General features: G+C 45.3%; 1 protein-coding gene across 1 annotated transcript; it reads right to left on the bottom strand.

The window, feature by feature from the left end:
- Positions 1 to 1,172: 1,172 nt before the first annotated feature.
- LOC120049383 (platelet glycoprotein 4-like) lies at positions 1,173 to 11,310 on the bottom strand. Its single transcript, XM_038995653.1, has 12 exons — positions 11,188 to 11,310; positions 10,680 to 10,840; positions 10,179 to 10,326; positions 4,606 to 4,752; positions 4,309 to 4,400; positions 3,458 to 3,507; positions 3,147 to 3,216; positions 2,468 to 2,652; positions 2,006 to 2,124; positions 1,649 to 1,722; positions 1,496 to 1,550; positions 1,173 to 1,343 (listed from the first exon to the last, which is right to left on the bottom strand). The coding sequence occupies exons 1-12, from the start codon at positions 11,308 to 11,310 to the stop codon at positions 1,173 to 1,175; spliced, it is 1,395 nt and encodes a 464-aa protein (XP_038851581.1).
- Positions 11,311 to 11,986: the final 676 nt, after the last annotated feature.

Genomic DNA, 11,986 nt, shown 5'->3' with positions numbered 1-11,986 from the left:
GAAGAAGCTGCCCATGCAAATGGGGTGGATATGGGAAACGGGAAAGAATTCTGGGAAACAGTGTAATGACTCCAAGTGAAGCTGAATAGATTTACAATGTGATTTATTAGGTACCCACAAGTTTAAATACTTGAGAAATTATACTTAGGCCTGGCCTACTTTCCTTCAGAATATTTAAATGAAGATATCAGTAGCTGCTGTTAGAACTAGCATTGCATATTGGTTAGTTTCCATTTTTTAGATTCATATTCAGTATTTAATATTCATTTTCAAACAGCCACACATCTTAGAAAATATGGCGTAGAAAGAAAATGGCTGCTTTAGAGTGCGCTGGTGCAGAGAAGGCGAGAGAGCTGAGGAGCACTAAGGCAAGTAAAGATGTCTCCTTCAATCTCAATTAAACACTTTCCACTGTTACTGTACAATCTAGAGTAGACCGAGGTATCAAAGAGCCCCGGGAACCGGGAAATTGTCATTTTAAACACCCTAAAACCAAAAACAGTGCTTTCTCACCAAACAAACCCAAGTGCCATGCAGAAACCACAGAATAATCATCGGTATGGGGGTGTTTTCACTCTCATTTTGATTTACGGGCCAGATGAGGTGAAAGAGACACTGAATAATTGTTGCTTCAAATGTACAATAGAGCGAGTTGTTCCAGTAATGAGAGAACATGGGGATGTGGGACAGTTTTGCTAGACTCATGCCGTGTCATAATCCTATTTAAGACCCCTTGAGAAGCAGGGTATGATAAAAAAAATGACTTCACTTCCTCCATTGATATTCATGGCTCAACTTCAGTGTGAGCCGAGCTTAAGTTGAATACATTTGAATCGGCATTGATTTATTTTTATTGGAGTCGTGAATGTTATAGCAATTTCAAACGCTGTATATTCTAGCTTCAAGATCCCCGACCAAAATCTAGCAGGGAGGTGTGTGCAAATCAAATTACAATAACATAAAAGAACAGTTTATAATAATTTGTACAAAAAGAAGTACATTCTAACTCACACAATGTTTACAATATATCCTCGCTATGTATCAGAGCAAGAATTTTGAAATTGTAAATAACACAAATGATGAACGTGCATGATATTAAAGGTGACAAGTTACAGCACACTGACATCCTTGTACCCCCGCTGTTCCTCTGTTGTACAGCAGCATTGTCCCTCTCACACACGCTTGTTGTTGTTTCTGCTTACCAAACAATGTGCCACTATGCAGAGTACAAAGGCTGCTGACCCTAAGCCTATCAGCGTGAACTGCACCGTCTCCAACATGTCAACACGAGATAACAGCTCCTTCTTAAACCTGTCCGCTGTCTCGTCATCCAGGGATGCCGTCTGTAGAAACAGGCAGTCGTTGAGGTATAGCAATTACAGAAACGAGAGGTTATATACTTAGAAAATACTTTGGAAATATGCAATAACAAACGCAAGTTAAAACGTTTTAGAAGTAAGACCTGGCAGCAGTAAGTACAGCTCAAATGACTTACCTCGTTTAGCCAAACTATAGGGAGTATGGTGTAATCTTTCACTTTCTTTAACACCCTGGAGAATATGTAATGAGAGAGAGATATCCTTGGATGAGTGTCTGTATATGCAATAGTAAAGTACGGGAAAATAATAGACCAAGACATTAAACCTACGTGATGATCTTGGAGGGGCCGTACATCATGTTCACCTGCAGTCTCTTAGCGAACCTCAGACTGAACCCTGTGGTCTGACAGAAACAAACACCAAACACATTTATTCCCACAGCAGTTAGGCCTACTGTACTGTACACGCCAGCAACAGACAATCAGGATCTGTCAAAATCTAAATAGATGCGAGAGCAAGGGAATGTCGCTTATTGAGAGAACAGCACAAGAATACCATGAATACCATGCGTGCTGAGACTTTTTTGGGGAGCGTTAGCATATGCACAGAAGACTGCATAGTTGGGAAGGTCATTGGACATATCCTAGATATCAGAGGTGAAAGGTGAATGGATGCAGGGCTCTCACCGGTTCCACATCCAGGAACGTGACGTGATGCTCCTCACTAGGACCAAGGCCCTCCACATCTTCAACCAGGTATGGACTACCATGCAGGAAGTGAGGCAGGGAGATGTAGACTGGTTGTCCTGGTTGAGAATATCAAAGATGGACACGTTGATCACCTGGTACTGTACACAGGACATGCATACAGTACCTTTAGAACCCACAGTATTCCCTGACCAGGAAAAACTCTGGGACCTGCTTATAGTGGAACGGAACTGCAGTAAATGCTAGTTGATATTAACCCTTTATTGCTCCTGTAAGTCTCTCTGGATAAGAGTGTCTGCTAACATGACTAAAATATGAATTTATTAGACTTCTGTGCCATTCATACAGTGCTAATAGATCATTAGATCATATTATTATTTGCATCCGGTTGATGTCCAGCAGTGCAGGAACCAGTTAGTGACTGTTGCCCGTGTCCCTCACCACGAGAGGAGCTGATGTCCAGGACTCCGGCCAATGTGCAGTTCTTAGTGACCACAGAGTCTGTGCAGAAGCACTGGTTGTCTGGGTTGACTGCAGGGGAGGCTAGGGTGAGCGGGGGCAGTTTGAACCGGTACACCTCGATCCCCTTCAGGTCCAGGCTCCTCTCATACTCAGCTGACACAGACCTGAAGACATTGAAGAACAGTGCTTTTAGGAGACAAGGCTCTTTGTTTTTGCCGGGTCCTGACCTCTTGTGGTCATGATTAGAAAGGCATCTTCAAAAGTGAGGATGGGAATAAAGAGTGCTGATTTGGGATCAGTTTAGTCTTTTAGATGAATGAATAAGATTGCATGGAGGGTGGTACCTAGATCAGCAATACTCTGAGATGCTCATTGCATATGGCTGCAGATCTGACTACAGTGTCTGTGAATATTAGGCCAAAGGACATAGTGAAGAGTCCCTTCCAGACTTCAAGGGGGGTGATAAACAAGTAGTACATTTCTATTGGCTGTATGACGGCAGTGAACAGGATTAAAGCTGATAGAAGTTGCTTTACAAACTAGGGCCACTGCAAAACATAATCAGTTATCATCTCCACTTGTCTTCGTATACCGTGACACCAGTCTTCATTAGATCTGAACATTACTATCCACCCCAATAGGTAAATGATCACTCCACCTGCTGATGTCAGGGGAGAAGAAGTACAGAGGCTTCTTCTTGTCCAGGAAGGGAGAGAATGACGAGCCATCTGATGAAAATAGTCAGAACAATGGTAAAGTTAGTCAGAACAATGGTAAAGAACATAGAATTGAATATACAGTATTAACCATGGCAGTATAAGATGACTTAGTAATGATTCTCCAGTGTTCTTAATTGATTTCTTACGCATTTGAAATGTTTCGGTTGTGTGATGATAGAGTAAAATGTAATTCAACAAGACAGTGATGCAATGCAAGTTGTCTGCTGCCTGGGTATTTGGGTGACTGTACCTGTGCCGTTGATCATGTCGCAGTATGTGTTGTTCCAGAAAGACACCTTTCTATTAGAGAGAAATGGGCTCATCAGTAAAGCCATCAGTTATTGGGTAATACGACCCAGACAAAAACTGCCTACGATCAAGGGCGGACTGGGACAATAAATTGGCCCTGGCATTTCAAACATACCAGCATATTTTTTTCCTTGAGGCCCCCACACCGGCCTATTTTTTTTCTTTGAGGCTCCCATTATTAGCCAGATAATTATTTGGGGCACAAAAAAAAATAGTTAGACAGGCCTACTGGGCTACAAATGGACCAGCCCATCTGGCTTTTGCCCAAAATACCAGATGGCCAGTCCGCGCCTGCCTACACTCACCAAAGACCTGTGGTTTTACATGGTTTGCCAGGAGAATTCTACAGATGATGCTGTAAATCCATGACGCCATTAGACTGAATTGACAATATGGACCCTACGATAACGGTAACAGACTCAGATGTTTCACTTTAAAATGTATGCCAAACAAAAAGCATTGATTTCAAAGTTTAATAACAAACCATGCAACTCTATGCACAAGGACTACTTTGAACAATTGACACAAAAAATGTCACAAAAACACATTTACTAGAACTGTGCACATGCACATTTTTCTAACAGAATTACAGTTTATTTTTTATTTTGTTTATTGATATTACAGTAGGTGAAGTGGATTTACATCCGGTAACGGAATAACGGTAAGAAAATTACATCATGGGTCCCTGTTATGATATGGGGGGATGGTTAGTGTGTACTCATTGCACTATTTCGATTCAACCCTCACAACAACTCTCCAACTTTAGTGTGTTGAGACTCAAGATAGACTCACTTTTCCCCCTGCCAGCTGTCAATGATAGACACTTTAGAGATGTCATCCTTGCCTGTGAAGACACTGTATGGCCCGTCATAGGTGCCGTTGTACTGAGGAAACAGCACATCACACCATAGTACAGTTAGGTAGCTACACAACATTACATTTCATTAAGTTATTCCTACATTCTCAGTGAATGTCACATAAATAATGTAGATTGGTATTTTTTGGAATAATGTACATATAAAACGAAATAAAGAATTTGTATTATTCTATATAGGGAAGGTGTATGAAAATGATATGCTGTGAGCTTACAGGAAAAAAGAGGCCCAGTGTCCCTTTCAGAATGGGGTCTTTGTAACCCCAGAGTATTTCCCTCACTGTCCGTCGCTGGAAGAGTGAGACATTGTTTAACTTTATTGCAGCTTCCAGTGCCCATGGGGGAAACAACTTGTACCCACCCTGAAAGGAAGGAGAAGAAAAAGGAAGTTGCATTTCCATTATTCAAAACGAGTACATTACATAATGTCAGCACACATGCATATTACTGCTTCCCTGGCTCATAAAGATAGAGGATTACAACAGAAATGTTTTATGACTGATGTGGTGACATGCGAGAGAGGGCTGTGTCCTACAAATGGTTGTATTATTGCCTCTAACCTCATAGATCCTTGAACATATGTCACGTTCCTGACCTGTTTTCTCTTGTTTTGTATGTGTTTATTGGTCAGGGCGTGAGCGGGGTGGGCATTTCTATGTGTTGTGTTTCTATGTTGGGTTAAAGGGTTGCCTGGTATGGCTCTCAATTAGAGGCAGGTGTTTGGCATTTCCTCTGATTGAGAGTCATATTAAGGTAGGTTGTTCTCACTGTTTGTTTGTGGGTGATTGTCTCCTGTGTCGTCCGTGTCCGTGTCCGTGTCCGTGTCCGTGTCCGTGTCCGTGTCCGTGTCCGTGTCCGTGTCCGTGTCCGTGTCCGTGTCCGTGTCCGTGTCCGTGTCCGTGTCCGTGTCCGTATCTGTATCTGCACCATACGGGACTGTTTGGCTGTTCATTCGTTTGATGTAGTCTGTTCCTGTCCGTGAGTTCTACGTGTAGTTATGTAAGTTCATGTTCAGGTTTCGTCTACGTCGTTTTCTTATTTTGTAATTTTCCAAGTGTTTTTGTGTTCGTGTTCGTCTTTTCAATAAATTCATTATGTCTAAATACCTCGCTGCGTATTGGTCCACCGATCCTTCTCTCTTCTCCTCGTCCGAGGAAGAGGAGGAAGACGACAGCCGTAACAGAATCACCCACCTAACTAGGACCAAGCGGCGGGGGAGAGCTCAACAGAGCAACCAGGATTCATGGACATGGGAGGAGATCCTGGACGGCAAAGGACCCTGGGCTCAGCCAGGGGAATATCGCCGTCCCAAGGCGGAGCTGGAGGCAGCGAAGGCAGAGAGGCGCTGGTATGAGGAGGCAGCGCGGCGACGCGGTTGGGAGCCCGAGAGTCAGACCCAAAAATTTCTTGGGGGGGGGCACACGAGGAGTGTGGCAAAGCCGGGTAGGATACCTGAGCCAACTCCCCGTGCTTACCGTGGAGTGAGAGGGCGTCGTACTGGTCAGACACCGTGTTATGCGGTAAAGCGCACGGTGTCCCCAGTACGCGTGCTTAGCCCAGTGCGGGCTATTCCACCTTGCCGCACTGGGAGGGCTAGGTTGGGCATCGAGCCGGATGTCATGAAGCCGGCCCAACGTATCTGGCCTCCAGTACGTCTCCTCGGGCCGGCGTACATGGCACCAGCCTTACAGGTGGTGTCCCCGGTTCGCCTGCATAGCCCAGTGCGGGTTATTCCACCTCGCCGCACTGGCAGGGCTACGGGGACCATTCAACCTGGTAAGGTTGGGCAGGCTCGGTGCTCAAGAGCACGTGTCCTCCTTCACGGTCCGGTATACCCGGTGCCACCTCCAAGTACCAGTCCACCGGTGGCAGCCCCCCGCACCAGGCTGTCTCTCCGGGTTCTCTCTCCAGCTGCTCCCACCTGTCCAGCGCTGTCAGAGCTTTCCTCCTCTCCAGCGCAGCCAGTGCCTATACCACGCACCAGGCTGTCTCTCCGTCTCCTCCCTACAGGTGTGCCCGTCTGCCCAGCGGCACCTGAACTGCCCGTCTGCCCAGCGGCGCCTGAACTGCCAGTCTGCCCAACGCCGCATGAACTGCTCGTCTGGACTGAGCCGTCGTCCAGCCAGGACCAGCCAGAGCCGTCCAGCCAGGACCAGCCAGAGCCGTCCAGCCAGGACCAGCCAGAGCCGTCCAGCCAGGACCTGCCAGAGCCGTCCAGCCAGGACCTGCCAGAGCCGTCCAGCCAGGATCAGCCAGAGCCGTCCAGCCAGGACCTGCCAGAGCCGTCCAGCCAGGACCTGCCAGAGCCGTCCAGCCAGGACCTGCCAGAGCCGTCCAGCCAGGACCTGCCAGAGTCCCTCAGCCAGGACCTGCCAGAGTCCCTCAGCCAGGACCTGCCAGAGTCCCTCAGCCCGGAGCTGCCGTCCCTCAGCCCGGAGCTGCCGCCCCTTATCCCGGAGCTGCCCCTTATCCCGGTGCTGCCCCTTCATTTAGGTGGGTTTAGTTGGAGGGTGGTCATTGGGAGGGGGATACAGAAGCGGGGAGTGACTATGGTGGTGTGGGGACAGCGTCCGGAGCCTGAGCCACCACCGTGGTCAGATGCCCACCCAGACCCTCCCCTAGACTTTGTGCTGGTGCGCCCGGCGTTCGCACCTTAAGGGGGGGGTTATGTCACGTTCCTGACCTGTTTTCTCTTGTTTTGTATGTGTTTATTGGTCAGGGCGTGAGCGGGGTGGGCATTTCTATGTGTTGTGTTTCTATGTTGGGTTAAAGGGTTGCCTGGTATGGCTCTCAATTAGAGGCAGGTGTTTGGCATTTCCTCTGATTGAGAGTCATATTAAGGTAGGTTGTTCTCACTGTTTGTTTGTGGGTGATTGTCTCCTGTGTCGTCCGTGTCCGTGTCTGTATCTGCACCATACGGGACTGTTTGGCTGTTCATTCGTTTGATGTAGTCTGTTCCTGTCCGTGAGTTCTACGTGTAGTTATGTAAGTTCATGTTCAGGTTTCGTCTACGTCGTTTTCTTATTTTGTAATTTTCCAAGTGTTTTTGTGTTCGTGTTCGTCTTTTCAATAAATTCATTATGTCTAAATACCTCGCTGCGTATTGGTCCACCGATCCTTCTCTCCTCTCCTCGTCCGAGGAAGAGGAGGAAGACGACAGCCGTAACAACATATAGAATACAAATGTCCCGATCTGTTATCTACAGTGCCTTCGGGAAGTAGTCAGACCACTTGACATTTTGTTAGGTTACAGCCTTGTTCTAAAATGGATTAAATACAAAAACTCCTCAGCAATCTACACACATTACCCCATAATGACAAAGCAAAAACAGGTTTTAATTTGCAAATATATAACATATAAAAACAAATACCTTATTTACATAAGTATTCAGACCCTTTGCTATGAGACTCGAAATGAAGCTCAAGTGCATCCTGTTTCCACTGATCATCCTTTTTATTTTTATTTTTTTAAAAGCTCCCTTTTTCTCCCCAATTTCGTGGTATCCGATTGGTAGTTAGTCTTGTCCCACCGCTGCAACTCCCTACGGACTCGGGAGAGACAAAGGTCAGGAAGGCTGTGCATCCTCCGAAACACAACCCAGCCAAGCCGCACTGCTTCTTGACACAATGTCCGCTTAACCCGGAAACACCGTACACCTGGCGACCTGGTCAGCGTGCATTGCGCCCAGGCCGCCACAGGAGTTGCTAGTGCGCGATCGGACAAGAACATCCCTGCCGGCCAAACCCTCCCCTAACCCGGACGACGCTGGGACAATTGTGCGCCGCCCCATGGGTCTCCCTGTCGGCTGCGACAGAGCCTGGACTCGAACCAGGATCTCTAGTGGCACAGCCTTAGACAACTGCGACACTTGGGAGGCCAAGATGTTTCTACAACTTGATTGGAGTCCACCTGTGGTACATTCATGATTGAGAAAGGCACACACCTGTCTATATAAGGTCCCACAATTGACAGTGCATGTCAGAGAAAAACCAAGCCATGAGGTCGAAGGATTTTTTATGGTCACTCTGACAGAGCTCTAGAGTTCCTCTGTGGAGATGGGATAACTTTCTAGAAAAACAATCATCTCCGCAACACTCCCCCAATCAAGCCTTTATGGTAGAGTGGCCAGACGGAAGCCACTCCTCAGTAAAAGGCACATGACAGCCCACTTGGAGTTTGCCAAAAGGCAGCTAAAGTGTCTCAGACCATGAGAAACAAGATTCTCTGGTCTGATGGAACCAAGATTGAACTGTTTGGGCTGAATGCCAAGTGTCACGTTTGGAGGAAACCTGGCAAGACAACACAGGAGTGGCATCAGTACAAGTCTCTGAATGTCCTTGAGTGGCCCAGCCAGAGCCCGGACTTGAACCTTATCGAACATCTCTGGAGAGACCTGAAAATAGCTGTACAGCGATGCTCCCCATCCAACCTGACAGAGCTTGAGATGATCTGCAGAGAAGATTGGGAGAAACTCCCCAAATACATGTGTGCCAAGCTTGTAGCGTCAACAAAGTACTGAGTAAAGGGTCTGAATATTTCTGTAAATGTGGTATTTAAATTTCTAAAAGGCTGTTTTTGCTTTGTCATTATGGGGTGTTGTGTGTAGATTGATGAGGGGGAAAAACTATTTAATATGGCTGCATCCCGCTACCGGGATCGATATGACAGCAGCCAGATAAAGTGCAGGGCGCCAAATTCAAACAACAGAAATCTCATCATTAAAATTCCTCAAACATACATGTGTCTTATATCATTTTAAAGGTATTCTTGTTGTTAATCCCACCAAAGTGTCCGATTTCAAATATGCTTTTCAGCGAAAGCACTACAAACGATTATGTTAGGTCACCATCAAACCACAATAAGCACAGCCATTTTTCCAGCGAAAGATAGCAGTCAGAAAAAGCAGAAATAGAGATAAAATGAATCACTAACCTTTGATTATCTTCATCAGATGACACTCATAGGACTTCATGTTACACAATACATTAATGTTTTTTTTGATAAAGTTCATATTTATAACAAAAAAATCTGAGTTTACATTGGCGCGTTACATTCACTAGTTCCAAAAACATCAAGTGATTTTGCATAGCCACATCGTTTCAACAGAAATACTCATCATAAATGTAGATGATAATACAAGTTATACACATGGAATTATAAATATACCTCTCGTTAATGCAACCGCTGTGTCAGATTTCAAAAAACTTTACGGAAAAAGCAAATCATGCAATAATCTGAGACGGAGCTCAGAACAATAGTCAAATTAGCCGCCATGTTGGGGTCAACAGAAACCAGAAAATACATGATAAATGTTTTATATATAAATATATTAGCAACTGGGACTGAGGATCAGGCTGATTAATATGGGCACCTCTGTGCACCTTTCATCCAAGCTACTCAATACTGCCCCTGCAGCCATAAGAAGTTTTTAATCCATAGTAGAATAAGGCTGTAATGTAACAAAATGTGGAAAAGGTCAAGGGATCTGAACACTTTCCTAAGGCACTGTACATGTGCACTTCAACCAAACATTCACTATAACACTGAGACCACCACAGCCAGACTCACAACTAAATAAGTTGTGGTTTGTAAAAACAGTAAAAGCTAGGGCCCCATAATTTATGTTGTACTCGTACAATCCAGACACTTAGTTCCCTTCAACCCCAGCTCTCCTTATTGTCCCGTTTCTCTACTCCAGACAAAGTAACCCCGACAGAGGTGGAATACACAATATCCACTCAGACAGGTAGAGAGCCATCACAAGGTAATGAGGTGTCACCCACTTACAGCCACAGCCAGGTTGAGGGAGGTGACACTGTCCTCCTCAGACCCCACAGACATGGAGGGCTCAAATATGGCCCCCGCAGGGAGCAGGAAGGAGATGGTGTGGCTCTCTGGGTTGGCCGTGATGTTCTCTTTGGGCAGGTACCGCGTCCTGATGGGTAGAGAGAGACACACGGACGAGTGGCACCCACCCTCCCTTTCGTTCTCCTGCTTTCTCACCCAGTGACTTTTAATCTCTCGTACATTATATCATATTAGATTGGATTCTAGATTAGACTTAGTCAAATATAGGTGTTTTCTTTTCATCTATATGAATTGTAGATATTAAAGTGCAATTTATAATTCAAAATCATCAAAATATATTTAGAATACAAAGTGGAGATGAACAACACCATAGGTTTTTTCCCTCTATACAGCGTTGAAATCACCTAACAGAGATGATGCACATCGTATATACATCATGTTGTGGATCTTTTAGAGACATTTGAGTGAGTAGGTACCTACTTGTATGTGTAGGGCCCTTTCTCCACCAATTTTGGCTTTGACCCATTCTCCACCACGTCCAGTGGGTTCTGCACGTCGAAGAGCCAGAACTGTCTGTACACAGGTGCGTCTGCAGACACCCAGTTGTCCCAGGCTGTGGTCCCAGGCTCGATGACCGATTCCTGCATTCACCAGACAGACATCAACTCTTTCTGTACAGTGCCCTGGTTTTAGGTAAAGAAGCAATCTTTTCACTCATTTATTTAAGTTATGTCCAAAGTGGCTGTCAACTTTTTAGATGTATTTGGAAAATATGACCTAGTAATGCAAGAGATTGAACAAATGAAGATATTTCTTTCACTTACTGTTTAGAATCTACTCTTATGTCCCTTTCTTGCTAGCAGAAAACCACTTTTTCCTAAATGGACCTCTTAGAAATCCTCTTATTTCTATGTTTCTCTTGCCCACCTCTCATGCATTTGATTGACCACCTCCACAATGTTTACACCTCTAGCAAGCTGACACTCACCTTTGTAACAGTCTCACGGATGATATTGTTCCCCATGGGGATAAGGATTATACCTAATATGGCCACCGCAATTCCAGCCCCAATTCCAGCCTTTAGCCCACACAGCTTGTTACAGCAACCCATGGTGGTGTGTGTTTCTGTTTGTGGGTGTATGTAGGTTCCAGCAGCAGCCGTGCCAGTGGAGAGACCGAGAGACTGAGACGGAAGGACAAGTACAGGCAGACGTAGCTGGTCCTAAACCAGGCCACCTACTGATAAGAGGTATATAATAATGTGACAGCTGGGTGTTAAAGGTTGAGTGATGATGACTCCTGGCCAAAAGATATCACTACACTATATGACAGCTGATTAGAGCTCTGCTTGACTGAGGAGGAGTCAAGAAGGAAGGAGATGCTCTGAGAGGCACTGTGATTTCTGTACCTTTAAATACAGAGCAGGTCTGTATATCATGTTGTGTTAACTGGATATTCTATTCTAATATTATTTCCTGATGGGATGTGGGTTGCTTTATGCTCTCCCCCTGCTTAGAGGAAGAGATGAGATGGTCACGGTTGGAGGTGTGTCGGAGGAGACAAATTGGGTACTTTTCAGATAATATATCCACAACTGTATGTTTTTAATGGAATTTGCAGAGCTTTATTAATCCCATGCTGATAACGAAGAATAAGAAGATGCGTAATCTTAATTATATGATTATGGCAAACCACGGTTATGACAGCCATAAATTTGAGTGATATTGGCGTTATCTTTTCCCTCGGTCTGGTCAAATGTCAGGTCATTCAGTATGTGGGAGATTCTG

Source organism: Salvelinus namaycush, chromosome 6 (assembly GCF_016432855.1).
Source record: "Salvelinus namaycush isolate Seneca chromosome 6, SaNama_1.0, whole genome shotgun sequence".
Taxonomy (NCBI): Eukaryota; Metazoa; Chordata; class Actinopteri; order Salmoniformes; family Salmonidae; genus Salvelinus; species Salvelinus namaycush.
The sequence above is the reverse complement of the archived record's forward strand: the minus strand, read 5'-3'. Positions and strand labels throughout refer to the sequence as shown.